This window comes from Mytilus galloprovincialis, chromosome 4 (genome assembly GCF_965363235.1).
Source record: "Mytilus galloprovincialis chromosome 4, xbMytGall1.hap1.1, whole genome shotgun sequence".
In the NCBI taxonomy this organism is placed as follows: domain Eukaryota; kingdom Metazoa; phylum Mollusca; class Bivalvia; order Mytilida; family Mytilidae; genus Mytilus; species Mytilus galloprovincialis.
In genome coordinates, this window is record NC_134841.1 from 58,288,291 (window position 1) to 58,302,583 (window position 14,293).

Sequence of the window (14,293 nt, forward strand, 5' to 3'; positions counted from 1 at the left end):
AATTTTGTGAAGATTAGAGAAAAAAAGGGGTTAATTATTTGAAGATTAGAGAAAAAAGGGGTGAAAATTAAATGTTTACAGAATAACAGACCCCCCAGATCCAGACCCTCATTTATGGTTGGATTTTGATCAACAAGGCCTTAAAAGACGTATAATTGTCTAAATTATGTTTGTTTATTTAGTAATAGTTTTGTCTTCAGTTTGTTTTTGTTTTCTCTTGATGTGAACACATACAATAAATTTTTGTAATTTAATTTGGTTGAATATATAGCGAATTTCTGAACAGAAAATAATATTTGTGTTTATCTTGTGAAAAAATGAAAATGATAAAAAAAAAAAAAAATATATATAACCAAACAAACAATTTAACCTGTGACAATTCTGCTTCTATTGGTACCAAATTGCTTAAAATCAAACCAAAAATGACCCCAAATTATTTTTTGAAAGATGTAGTTTATATACAATATATAGTGAAAAATCCCAAGTGACGAATACTTATGGCCACACTCTGTATATTGCTAAATTGCAGCTAAAAAGGTTTTCTATTGAAGTGAGGGAGAAAAAAAAGAGAAAAATAATACCTTACTGTAATGATATAAGAGTTTAAATTTTCTTTTCGAGTTATATATTTGAGAACCCTTTACCAACAGAAAAGAGAGTAGCAGAGTTCTTTCAAATATTGAGTTCAAGTATTTCATTCATTCGGTACATCTGATTTTGTTTCAATACATGGATTAAAGTAGCATTGGCAACATTCCTCTTTTTCTTCTTCCAGAGATCATACAACACAGACCAAGACAGATTCCTACACAAATGTACTACAGTCAACTTCCAAGCAAGGACCGAAGCTCATGAACCTGTCAATCAATCCTTGCCGTCACCTGTTTTCACCAGTTCTCATTCACTGCTGGATTGTAACAGTTACTGGTATAAGGAAGATAACTCTTACTCCATTTATTCAAGATTCCCTGGGAAATATAGGCGAGTGACTTTAACCATAAAATAAATTTTTAATGCACCTACCTAACACACGGCTAAATTATATATCATTTGAAAGCTACCCATCTGTACTATTTGTTTTGCCCGGTCATAAAAAAATCGTACGGTGCAATTTTCGTCAAATCAAGATCAAAGGCCAAGGACGAATAAGTGCATATTTTCTAAGATTTCAGCCTGATTGCATAATATGACTTTTATATACTAAATTCACATATGCAAACAATCTAAACTTTTAGCAGAGAGATTAACAGTCATTATTCAAATGCATTTTTTAATATTTAAAGCGTGTTTTTGACAGAGAGCACATGTTTCCTGAAATTGGAGTAAAAGTTAACAAAATGTGTGAAAACCCAAATTTTTCTTTCAGGTGCAAATGCTAATCAATTAAAACGAAGTAAAACCCTGTAATGACTATCAAAGAAGTTTTTGACATCCTAAAATTCCCTAAAATTATGCTTACGTCTAATCAAACAGCAAATCATAACAACGCATACAGTTGCCCAAAATACCGCCATCTGCGAAAAAACAGCTTTTAAGCATTTCTTCCTATTTAAACATTGTATATGGTCAATATAAGATTTAATAAACAAATTCTTAAGAAACTGAAAAATTTAGAGTAAAAAAATATGTGCGCGAATCATCTTATTGCTTGAAATAAAGGGAGTGAAACTAAGAGATTGCAATCTGCATTGTAACTACCAGACTGAAATGAACATATTTCGAATTTTCTAATTGTTTGATTTGAAGCTTCATTATAAATATTGATGTAGTGAAAAGACCTTTTATTTATTTAATGTGAATTGAAACTTTAGACCAAAATAAATAGAAAATAAATTGATGAAAATTGAAATTTCAAGAATTTCAAAAACTAGTAAACACATTATAAAACTTGACTACTTGATTGCTAAAATTGCGTTGTTCATTGTTTACATGCATTACTGATTACTTCTAAACACATTTAATATGACTTACTATAACACGATTTTAAACTAAACAAGAAGCAGCCGCATTTTATTTAGTTCGTTTACATCCCGCTTTAGACAACCAAGTGTTTCTAAACAAGGTTACTTATTTCATTGTTGCCTACGATTTAGTCACAAAGTAATGTTTGCATTTAAACATGATTACAAAAAGTAAAAAAAAGTTTGACTTCGTAAAAAACATATTTTAACCTCAATTATCTCACATATATTCTTTTCTTACTTTAAATACTCCTTCTTTTATTATGGAAAATCATTTTTCTCCCTGATATTCACAATTAGCGATGTGCTATTTTAACATAGATTAACAAAATGATCGCTATTTGCAGATGGCAGATTTTTTGGGCAACTGCAAACACTTCAATAGAAGGCTGTTCCATGAACATTTATTAATAATTGCATCTTAAAATTACAAAACAAATATTCCTTGACCTAAAACATATTCATTTATCTATTTTTTTAGCATACAAATATCAATTCTCCAAGATATATTTTGCTTTTTGGATAATTTTTCATTTTTTTAGGATTTGTGATAAATTTCAATTTTCGGGAAATTTTGCGCATTGAATCTCTTATTTTTTGTTTGAATTGGAAATTATGAATCATGTTCCATAAAGTTCATATGATCTTTTGGAAAATTTTATGGTACAAGAATTAGAAAATGGTGTTTTATTTAGTTATCGCAAAATTTAGAATATTTTTTCATGACCTTTGACCTTGATTTAACAAAAATTGCACCGTACGATTTTTTTACGACCGGGCAAAACAGAAAGTACAGATTAACAGCTTTCGAATGATATATAATACAGCCGTGTGTTAGGTGGGTGCATTAAAGTCGTTAACTAAGCGTCTTTTTGAAATAAGTCACTCGCCTAATAAGCCTGAACTATTTTTTTTAAGGAAGTGACATAATAAGATCATTAGATGGAACGCTGGATCAGCTGATTGAGAATTATGATGAAGAAATTGAACTTTAAAAAGAAATGCAGAAGAACCCCATACACAACAGTGGCGGATCCAGAACTTTTCCTAAGGGAGGGCCTGCTCCAGTCATGCTTCAGTGATTTCCTATATCATCAACCAAATTTTTCCCACGAAAGGGGTGGCCGGGCCCCCTGGATCCGCCTATGCACAAAGATTCTTAATTATACGATCTAAATGTAAATTCCACAACAAAACTTTCAACAACAATTTGATCTGGTGCCTTATTTAGTATTGAAGCCCCTTGTTTCTGGTGTTTTTCACAAATTTTGTTTAGACGTACAAGTCTAAATAAATGATAAAATTCTATGATGGCAACTAATTTACCAATAACTTTTTAATCTTCTCTGAAGCCTTCAAAAACTATTTATACAAATGGAAGGGAAAATACAAACAAAATGAAATAATATCAATATAATATACAGGTCTGAAAGTTATATAAAACAGTGCCACTTATACCATATATACACCATGTAAATAGTGCAGCTGTTAATTGCTTAAATACATGTACTTTTCAATGTAGATATGTAGTACTGATAGCAATAATAGTAGTAATAAATGGACACCAGAAGAGAAGAATAATCTTCTCACTACTGTTACAGAGTGCACATGTAATGAAAGTACTGAGTGGAAGTCAGTATCTGAATCACTGAATGTGATGTTTGGAAGTAATAGAACTGGTAAGTAAATTATTTTCATAGTTTTTCCTGAATATTTGATTGCATAACATCTTGTGTGTAGAGGTATAAGCATTAACATCCATTTGACATAAGTTATTCAAAGATTTTATGATCAAGTTCAGTAAGTCATTTCTATTGACTTTGAAACTTTTGTACAGTTACATATTACAGCTTGTAATAACTTCATTTTAAGGGAACCAACTGCATATATGTTAAGTCTGTCATATTTGGTGCGGAGGTTTATGTATGACTATGTTTTAGACCAAAATGTGCAGTTTTTTTTTTATCATTACATAAGAACAGTTCCTGGTACTGATTTATGTTTTTGCAAATAAAGTATTCATTCTATATACCTCATTTAGCAGATGTCACAGCAGTTGTGAGAATTTCTTGTCTTATCTACTTCTGCTTCAAAGTGGTTAAGTAATACAGTTAGTGGCAAATTGATGTGTTTTTCACATTCATTTTCATTATAAGTATTGTCTGTGATTGTTAGTTATAGTCTATATGTATTGTCTGTGGTTCTAAGGTATATTCTATATTTATTGTCTATGGTTCTTATTAGATACATAGATATTGGAAGATGTGGTATGAGTGCCAATGAGACAACTCTCCATCCAAATAATAATTTATAAAAGTAAACTGTTATAGCCTATATGCATTGTCTATGGTTGTAAAGTGTCATCTATAAGGTATGCATTATATGGTCGGGTTGTTATCATTTGACACATTCCCCATTTCCTTTCTCAATTTTATTGTCTGATTCTTATGTGTAGTCTAAAGGCATTGTCCATGGTTCTTAAGCATAGTTCTATAGATCTTGACACAATCTATATGTATTGGTTCTGAGGTATAGTCTTATGTGTATTGTCTGTGGTTCATAGGAATAGTCTTAATGTATTATTTTTGTCAGCTAAACTTTTCTTCCTATCCAAATAAAGACATGAAAATGGAAACCAAGGATGCGAGTTCATTTGCAGAATATCTAACTCAAGATTTGTGAAAAAGGTCATTTATTCAGAATATCATAAAGCATTATATAACTGACAGTGATGGACAATTATGTCATCAAACAAAACTGAATAAATGACAACAATTGCAAAGGTGGGGAATAAATACCGCCTGGGGAATAAATACCGCCACTCATCAATAAACAAATTACAAAACATAAACAAACAATTATATACAATCAACATATATATGATAGAATAATAATACTAAAACTTTAAAAAAAAAGAGGGTGTAGGTGGGTGGGAAATTGAAAGTCTTTACTTTTCTGGCAAAACAAAAATAGCGTCTAGTAGCATTCAGTGCAATTGCGATAATGCGGGCGCAACTTGACGCTTGTTGAAAGTTAGCATGCACTTTAACCTCATTGGTCAATTAAAATATTTGTGGCCAATGATAATTAGTATTGACCCTGATCATGCCATGACCATGCTGACCTTGACTGCCTGTAATCGAAAACTTGCATAATTCCTAGACAAAGACCATGGAAATTTTCGGTTTCTTATTACACCATTGATAAGAAATAAAACCTACACAAGTTGAAACAGTAGCCCATAAAGCTAAAATTTAGTGTATAAAAATTTACTGCCAAAAATGTTTTTATTATAATAAAACTTATTTTTTGTCAGCTAAACTTTTCTTCCTATCCAAATAAAGACATGAAAATGGAAACCAAGGATGCGAGTTCATTTGCAGAATATCTAACTCAAGATTTGTGAAAAAGGTCATTTATTCAGAATATCATAAAGCATTATATAACTGACAGTGATGGACAATTATGTCATCAAACAAAACTGAATAAATGACAACAATTGCAAAGGTGGGGAATAAATACCGCCATGATCCCCAAGTCCCTGAGTTGGGGAGACCGCCACCCGAGACATCCTTGGAGACTACTTTTTATGACAAAAGGAAAAATTCAGAAAAATAACATATCTTTCAACTCAAAACATTAGTGTAAATAAAAAAAATTAGGCAGAGCAAGCCCTGTTGACCTCTACCGTAACTGTTTGGCCAGTAGAAATGCCAATGTAAAGCAAACCCTTTTGACCTTTACATTCCCATGTCATACTGCTTGAAGTTCATCCTATTACCAACATTAAAGTAACTAAATGTGTAAGATACGCAGAGTGAAACAATATAATCAAAGACAAAATACATAGTTATAAATAAAAATTAGCAAAAATGAAAAAATACAATACAAATATATTTACATATCATTTTGCAAACAATATTGAACAATGGATTGAGCAAGCCCTGTTGACCTCTATCCAATTTGACATAAAAGTCTACTCTAAATAAACGCAATTAAAAGAAAATAGTAAAAGATAGAGCAAGCCCTGTTGACCTCTATCAGCTTAATTAATACATAATGGAAAAATATAATTTATTTGGCAGAGCAAGCCCTGTTGACCCCCGTCAAATCATACTCAAAAATTATCTATTCGAATGTAATTTTGCAATGCATTTGATTTCCATCTACCCATTTGTTGTATAACAGATAAAGATGTGCCTTTAGCTGCTTCACTTGTTGCAGCGCCTATTCTAAAACTATGACCCTTGTAAAGCTCTGGGCTTAAACCTATACAAATTAATAGGGACTTCAAAGAGGAATTGAAATAAGTGTATGATACTGGTGTACCACAAAGAAATTGAAAAAGGGGACCTGACTTGTGTTTTGCTACCTTTATATAATCCATCATTGTTTTTACAGGGCAAAACATATTACCAAAGTTTCGAGTAATTAAAATAGTCTTGGGACGCAAGTCACTATGTTTATAAAATGTTATTGTGACGGTCATATTTATTGGGACCTGATTTTTATAACCCACAGAAATGTCTGACAACTGTAAAACTTTGTTATTTTCATTTTTGTTTTTAACAGCAATTTCTCCTATCCTGAGGAAACAATGAAATGCCAAAGACATCATAGCCTTTAAAAGGAACTGATTGAACTGATCCCGTATAACATTGGAAACCGCTAACAATAATTTTGATAAGATCTCTTTTGTAATGGGTAATCTGGTGTCACAGGAACTCCTCAAATTTTGTGCACCCTTGATAATTTTTTTTATCAAAAAAGAATTTGTAGGATCAGTCAAACATTTTAACTTGTGAACATAACTTATAGCAGAAACATAAGATGCTATTGTAGATGGTTTATAATTTTGCAAAAACAGAAAGCTAATAAAATGAGACACCATCATGTGCGTAGATGGATAAGCCTGTGATAAAGGAAAATGTTCCTTACAGAACTGTTCGTATGCTTTTAACATTCTATTATAAGAAGCTCTTGTTGCTGTTGATAGTGAAGCTTGCAATAATTTTCTCGTCATAGATTCAAAAGATGCTGTGGCACTAAAACTGGAGTTGGACTTAACCAAGGAGCTATGTGATGGGCTTTCTGAAAAGAAAAACGAGACAACAAGTCACAGACTACATTTGTCTTACCCGCAATATGCTTTGCTTTAAAATGTATATTAAACTTCAGCGATGCCAAAACTAACCTGCGGACCAATTTCATTAAAATTTTATCTCGTGATGAAGTTTTATTAATAATATCAGCAACCGCCTGATTATCAGTCAAAAACAGTACCTTATGATTTGACAATGAATGCCCCATATTTCCACAGCAAGAACAATAGGAAACAACTCCTTTATTGTAATGTGTAATTGAAGCATATTTTGAGGCCATTCCCCTGCAAACCAAGTACTGCCAAAAACAGCAGCATATCCCCCATGAACCCCAGCTGCATCTGAATACAACTTTAATGATTCGGAAGACACCCATTTTTGAAACAAAAAACAGGACTTTCCATTGTAATTAGATACAAAATCAAACCATGCCCTCAAATCAGCTCTCGCTTCTGAATTAAGTGTAATTCTATAATGAGGACATGAATGGCCAATTGTTAGATCGAATAACCTTCTAAGAAATGCTCGTCCCGGAACTACAACACTACAGGCAAAATTCAATAAACCTAAAAGAGACTGTAATTCTCGAAGAATAAATTTCTTTTTTACCTTAAATATGTTAAGGAGACCCAAAATTTTTGCTATTTTATCTTTTGGTAATCGAGCTACCATAGCCCTAGAATCAATCTCAATGCCATAGATAATTATGCATGTTGTAGGTAATTGAGTTTTTTCATCTTTTATAGGCACACCTAAGGTTTTTGATAAAGTTAAAAATGTGTTAAGTGCTACAGAACACTTGTTAGTATTTGCTTCCCCTACAAAAAAGAAATCATCTAACAAATGTGAAACACCTCTTATTTGAAATTTGCTATTCAAAATCCACTGAAGAGCAGAGGAAAAATTTTCAAAAAGTTGGCAAGAAGAAGAGGCCCCCATGGGGAGGGCTGCATCATGATAAAACTTTTCCTCCCATTTAAAGCCCAATAAATGGTATTCTGAAAAATGTACAGGAATTAAACGGAACGCATCTTCAACATTGGCCTTACTCATTTCACAGTTGAAACCGTGTTCTTGAACAAGTTCTATGACAGTTTCAATATTTTGATATGAAACTGAAGTGTATTCAGGTGGTGTCCAAAAATTGACAGAGTCCCCTTTTGGAAAAGATAGGTCATGAATTAAGCGGAAAGACCCACTTTCTTTTTTAGGTATTAGACCCAAGGGAGAACAGATAAATTTTTCAAAGGGTGGTTCATCAAAAGGTCCTTTTATTCTGCCTTTCAAAATTTCCTTATTTAATTTGAGGTTGACCGCGTCAGGATTTTCTCTTGCGCTTTTATGGTTGGAAGGAAATTTGTCCACTTTTTTATCAAGCAAAGAATTTATTTTAAAGCCAAATGTAAAACCCTGTATTAAATTTAATTTCATTGCTTTGTCATAGCCTTTGAGAAAAATGTTTAATTTATTTACTTTTATTGGTGTTGGTAGACTTGTGGGTTGTAAGCCACTCTTTACATGAGACTGTGGCATGTTTTTTATCACATTGCACACATTGGTGCTTATGTTTGCAGTTGTCACTGGAGCAGCCACCTGTTCTACAGTAGGTCCAGCAGAAACCAGGTGGGAATTGACTGCTTTGTTGCTGAACCCGCCGTTGAAAGGGAGGACCTCCACTTTGTTTAACATGTTTATTATTTGATGCATTGTTACCGGTATTAGTATTTGAACGATTGAAATGATCATAAAAGGCAGTGCGCCAAAGATCATCATTTACAACTGCCCAATCAAATTTCATCACTCTGCGTACCTTTCTAAACGTTTCATCATAAGATTTTGCCATATTAAACCCAAATTGCTTTGACATGGCTCTAACATTATATGCATATTTAATAAGACTTAAAATATGTTCTGGATGGTTCACATAATAAATAGACATATAAATATCAAAAGCTTCAGTCCACTGATGAATTGAAAACAACTGTTTTGGTTTTGCGTATGTAGAAATTTTTACAGCTTTCGATTTGAAAAGAACATCATCATCTTCATCTTCATTAAAATTTGGAGAAAGAGTAACAAAATCCACGTAACTATCGGACATTATGTCTTTCCTAATTTTTTCACTGACATTAAAACCTAAGGGTAAAGTATTTCTAATTAAATAACTTGCTGTCTGCCCTATAGACGAATTGTCAATACCTAATGTTTGGTCTTCTTGTGTTGTTGGGCTACTGGCTGTGAAGTATCCAGCCACCGATAGGTCTGACGTCACAGGTGGTACCAATGAATAATGAACGGTGTTTGATGATGACGACGGCAATGTATGCTGACTCTCTGTTTGGTTATCAGTGCCGGAAACTGCTTCCTGTGTTGCACCAGAGCGCATACCACACACACTTGACAATCTGTCATCTGATAGTCTGACTCCACTGCTGTCTGTTAGGTGTAAACCAGCTCCTTTCAACTGTGTGATCATTGCTGCAGCTATTTCATCTGCTGTTGGCTGTGCTGTTGTACTAGCAATGTTCATCACATGAGCTGTTGATGGAGTTGGACCAATGTTTCGAACACGTTTCCGCCCTCTTGGTGTATTACTTGTAGTTGTTTCCACAGTTGGCAGAACTACGGGATCTATGACAAGGTCCCGGTCTGTAAGGTCGGAAGGAGCAGCTCTTCTTTTGGATCTAGCTCTTTGTTTAGGCATCTTTAAAGTAAACAAAAATAATTCTTGAATACCTGATAATGTGTTTTGACCATAATATAACATCAGACAAATATGCATACATGTATATCACTTATATAATGCTATTCATTGTTAATTGTTCATACAAAAAGTTCATGCAACGAACAATGTGGCACACAAAAATGCAATATTATATGTCAACTACATTGTAACCATACATGATAATAACCATGTAAAGTATGGTACATGTAAAAAAAAAATATGTAAATAAACCAGTGTAATCTGATACATAAATACAAAAATGCACTATGAATATCAGAACCATAACCATAATGATGGTTAACCATATGTATGTATAATGATACAAAATATAACCATATAACCAGTGCAAATTGATACCATTTTACAAAATTGCACTGACATATATGATAACCATAGCCATAATGATGGCAATAAAACCATGCGTATAATGATACATTTGTGTGCCACACTAATTGAATAAATTTAACAAGAGCAGTGGATTGTCTGCAAAAATTTGTATATATATATAATAATTAAAGTATCATTAATGACTGATGCATAAGTTTTCATGAATAACAAAACAATGATGTACATGTACAGATAATAGCATACTATAAATAAGCTTTTCATTTATTATAAGTAAACTATGTAAACGTCCCGTTAGATCTCTCTTTTTCAGTTTGATTTTATTAATTAAAATTATTTCATACGATTTGCACTACCGACAGCTGCACAAATACTTTTAGCATAGATGTGCATACCTTCACCATTTAAATGAACTTTATCTGACAACAAAGCTTTCATGTTTTTCCACAGGCCCCGATGTTTCCAAAAAGTAATATTTGTACGTGATTTCAAAGATGAAAACAGTACCTGATTCACTTTGTTTACTTTGTTGTTATAATCGGGACCCGACCTTTCGGAATACCTCGGCAGTAATTGCCCAACGATCACGTGACCAACACCATACACTGTGATTATGTAATCACAGAATGACGCGATGTCTCGAGCCAATTTCTCAGGATTCTTCTCGCTTGTCAAGTCATTACCGCCAATTTGAATAAATACAGAATCTGGTTTAAAAGTGTCAAACACTTGCATAAATTCTGGTTTCTGAATGCATTTACGACCCGGACGCAATGTACTACCACCGAAACCGGCAAATTGAACCTGAATTTCGGTACCATCGAATCCTAAATTGTATAGCCCTTCTGCACGATTCTCGTACAAAAATGATTCTAATCTATGTACAAATGAATGACCAAATATTAAAACTCGATGAATCATAATAAACAAATCTAGAATTTACAATATAAAAATAATACGAATATTTTGAATAAAAGAATATTTTAGATGGCTTTTACCTTCTGAACAAGTTCTGTGTAATCCTAATGACGTCTTTTCTGAACCTAATCGTCAGTTATCTTCTGTCCAAAATTGAATAAAGCCTCTTTCAGGAACAAACTTGAAAATTGAAAGTCTTTACTTTTCTGGCAAAACAAAAATAGCGTCTAGTAGCATTCAGTGCAATTGCGATAATGCGGGCGCAACTTGACGCTTGTTGAAAGTTAGCATGCACTTTAACCTCATTGGTCAATTAAAATATTTGTGGCCAATGATAATTAGTATTGACCCTGATCATGCCATGACCATGCTGACCTTGACTGCCTGTAATCGAAAACTTGCATAATTCCTAGACAAAGACCATGGAAATTTTCGGTTTCTTATTACACCATTGATAAGAAATAAAACCTACACAAGTTGAAACAGTAGCCCATAAAGCTAAAATTTAGTGTATAAAAATTTACTGCCAAAAATGTTTTTATTATAATAAAACTTATTTTATGGTTCTTAAGTATAGTCCATACATTGTGTCTGTAGTTCCAAGGTGAAGTCTTCATGTATTGTCTTTCGTTCTTAGGAACTGGTACTTATCTTTTACCTTCTATACAAATGACAGGTGATATCTAATTATTATTAAAATTTTGTTATTCATATGCAAGAAGGTAGAACATCCTAGTTACAGGAAATCAACGTTGATTGGTCGAAATATTTCCAAGATGTCAAACTTGTCGAGGGTGAAAATAGAATGTATTGAATGTTGAAAAAAGTGGATTATCTGGAATCAGAAAGGTCATTGATCCTAGAACGGCACACACAAATGTAGAAAAAACGTTTTATCTATAAGTGTATACAGGTATGGATGTCTGACTAGTACAAAATAAGTGCAAATAATTGTCCGTGATCTCCTGTTTTGAATGGGCACTGCTTTCTGTCTCTATATTGCACAAATTTTTATTTTTTTTTAAATAGAAAATAGCAAAATCAATAAAAAGCAAATGTAAATTAGTAAACATATGCATTTTAGGGACAGAAGAATACGGTCTATCCCTTACCAAAAAGTGCTAACATGTTGCACATAAGTTGCACATATGATGCTCACGTTAGAAACTAACATGATTGCACACGAGTTTTTTAACATGCAAATTAGGTGAGCATTTTGTGAGCAAAAAAATTGCACATATGAAACTAACCTAATTTGCATGTTAAAAACCTTACGTGCAACTGCTCATATGAGCTTTTGTTTCACATGCGCATTTTATTAGATTGCTCATATGAGCAGTTGCACACATGAATATTATAGTTGACCAAAACAAAATGGCTGCTTCAAAATAGGAATAGTTTTCAAATTTAAATGAAAATTTTAAATATATAATTCAGTTGAAAATAAAATAACTGATACATCATGTTAAAAGAGTTATTATTTAATTATTGTCAGTTAATTATGATTTTCATATCATTTGGTCTTCATACATGTAGTACTAATTTTGAAGCAACCTGCATATATAATATTCTCATAAAGGACTTAAAATTGTAATATATTTCAAAATCTGACACAAAAATGAACATAATGAAATAGAAATGATATAACTTACAAATAATTAACCACAGCCACACTGGTTTTATCAGATTTCAACAATGTTATTTTCTTCAAATAGCACAATGTAGGACTTAATATTTTTCATATCCATCTCCCTCCAATTATTGCATGCTTTTCATGAATTTGAATTTACAGGAAGTACATGACTGAGCATGTCATTTTGAAAAAGCTCATATGAGCAATGATGTAGGTTAGTTTTAAATGGTTAGAAGAATGGAAAAACTTTTCAAGGTACAAAACTAACATAAAACTAACATGGATGATAAAAGCTCACCTGAGGTTTGAATTGCACATGTGAGCATTATGTTAGATTTTTGTGGGCACATATGAACTACCAAACTGCACATACGAGCAACCTGATTTGCATATAATTCTTACTTGCATCTCATGTGCTTCACATGTGAAACTTATGTGCTTTTGTTAGCAATTTCTGTACGGGATGGTACATGTATACTATAATCAAAATATCTAAATACCTAAGCAATATTTGCATTTGACCATATTATATTAAAAAATGAAATGCACATTTGTTTTGAACACTTATAATAGTATAAAAAAAAAAAATAGGGTTTTAATTACTATCATGAAAATTGTAAATATTAGCTATGAAAATCTTCACTTTCCAGTTCATTTAATTTAAAGATAAGGAAATGTAGTTTTATTGCCAATGAAACAACTCTCAACCAGAAATCAAAAGATGTGATATAGTAGCAACAATTGGTCACTGTATGGCCATTAACAATGAGCCAAACCAATACTTCATATTAAATTGCTGTAGCAATTAGAGCCGTGGTGTAGTGGTTACTGCATTGGACTACTAACACAAAGGTTCCTGGTTCGATTCCCGTTCGGTATGAAAATTTCAGGAACTCAATTTTCGGCTCTCCCTTGACACCATTTGAGAGTATGGTCTTGAGGAAATGATGATAGTCCGTCGGAAGGGGATGATAAATGGCTGACCAGTGTTAAGAGAGAGCCATATCTCTTGCACATTAAAGACACCCTTTTAGATTTTGAAAAAGAGTAGGCTAATGCAGCTACAAGGCAGCACTCGCACCCGCAAAGTGGAAAGGGAATAATATAAGTTGCAAAACTTGTTGCCCAATCCACTATAAATAATATGTTTAAACTAAATTGCTGTACTTTTAAATAGTCATGCAATGTTTTAATAAATTTTAACCTTTTTCTACAATTTATTAATATTCAGATTAATAACCTCCAACTTCTGGAGGGATTAGGCAATAATGCCCCTCAGAAAGCTTGGCAAGATGCCAGTCCAGTTGACTTTATGACAACTAGTGAAGAGCAGGTTGAAATTAAGTTATCATATATCCAAATGATATGTAAAGTAATTAGTAGATTTATACCAAGTCTAAGTTTTATGAGAGAGGTTGTTCTCCAGATTATGAAAGGAGATCATTCCAAATTATTGACAGGTGAACTATGCAGAATGTTCTTATGAATACATATAAGTTTTACATGCATTACATAAATAGTATATATATTTTTTTTGTGGGGCCAGCTGAAGTACAATACAGGATTTTCTTGCAATATTGAAGCAGATTATTAATAATTTTCATCAAAT

General features: G+C 32.6%; 1 protein-coding gene across 3 annotated transcripts; it reads right to left on the bottom strand.

Annotated features, from left to right (window-relative positions):
- Positions 1 to 5,360: 5,360 nt before the first annotated feature.
- LOC143072529 (uncharacterized) lies at positions 5,361 to 11,607 on the bottom strand. Of its 3 annotated transcripts, none has more exons than XM_076247505.1 (3): positions 11,132 to 11,607; positions 9,263 to 9,767; positions 5,361 to 7,052 (listed from the first exon to the last, which is right to left on the bottom strand). In XM_076247505.1, the coding sequence occupies exons 2-3, from the start codon at positions 9,765 to 9,767 to the stop codon at positions 6,079 to 6,081; spliced, it is 1,479 nt and encodes a 492-aa protein (XP_076103620.1). In that variant the 5' UTR covers positions 11,132 to 11,607; the 3' UTR covers positions 5,361 to 6,078. The 3 variants fall into 3 exon arrangements, with proteins under 3 accessions (XP_076103620.1, XP_076103619.1, XP_076103618.1); XM_076247504.1 differs by lacking the exon at positions 11,132 to 11,607 and adding an exon at positions 10,529 to 11,125; XM_076247503.1 differs by lacking the exon at positions 11,132 to 11,607 and having other exon boundaries at positions 9,263 to 10,289.
- Positions 11,608 to 14,293: the final 2,686 nt, after the last annotated feature.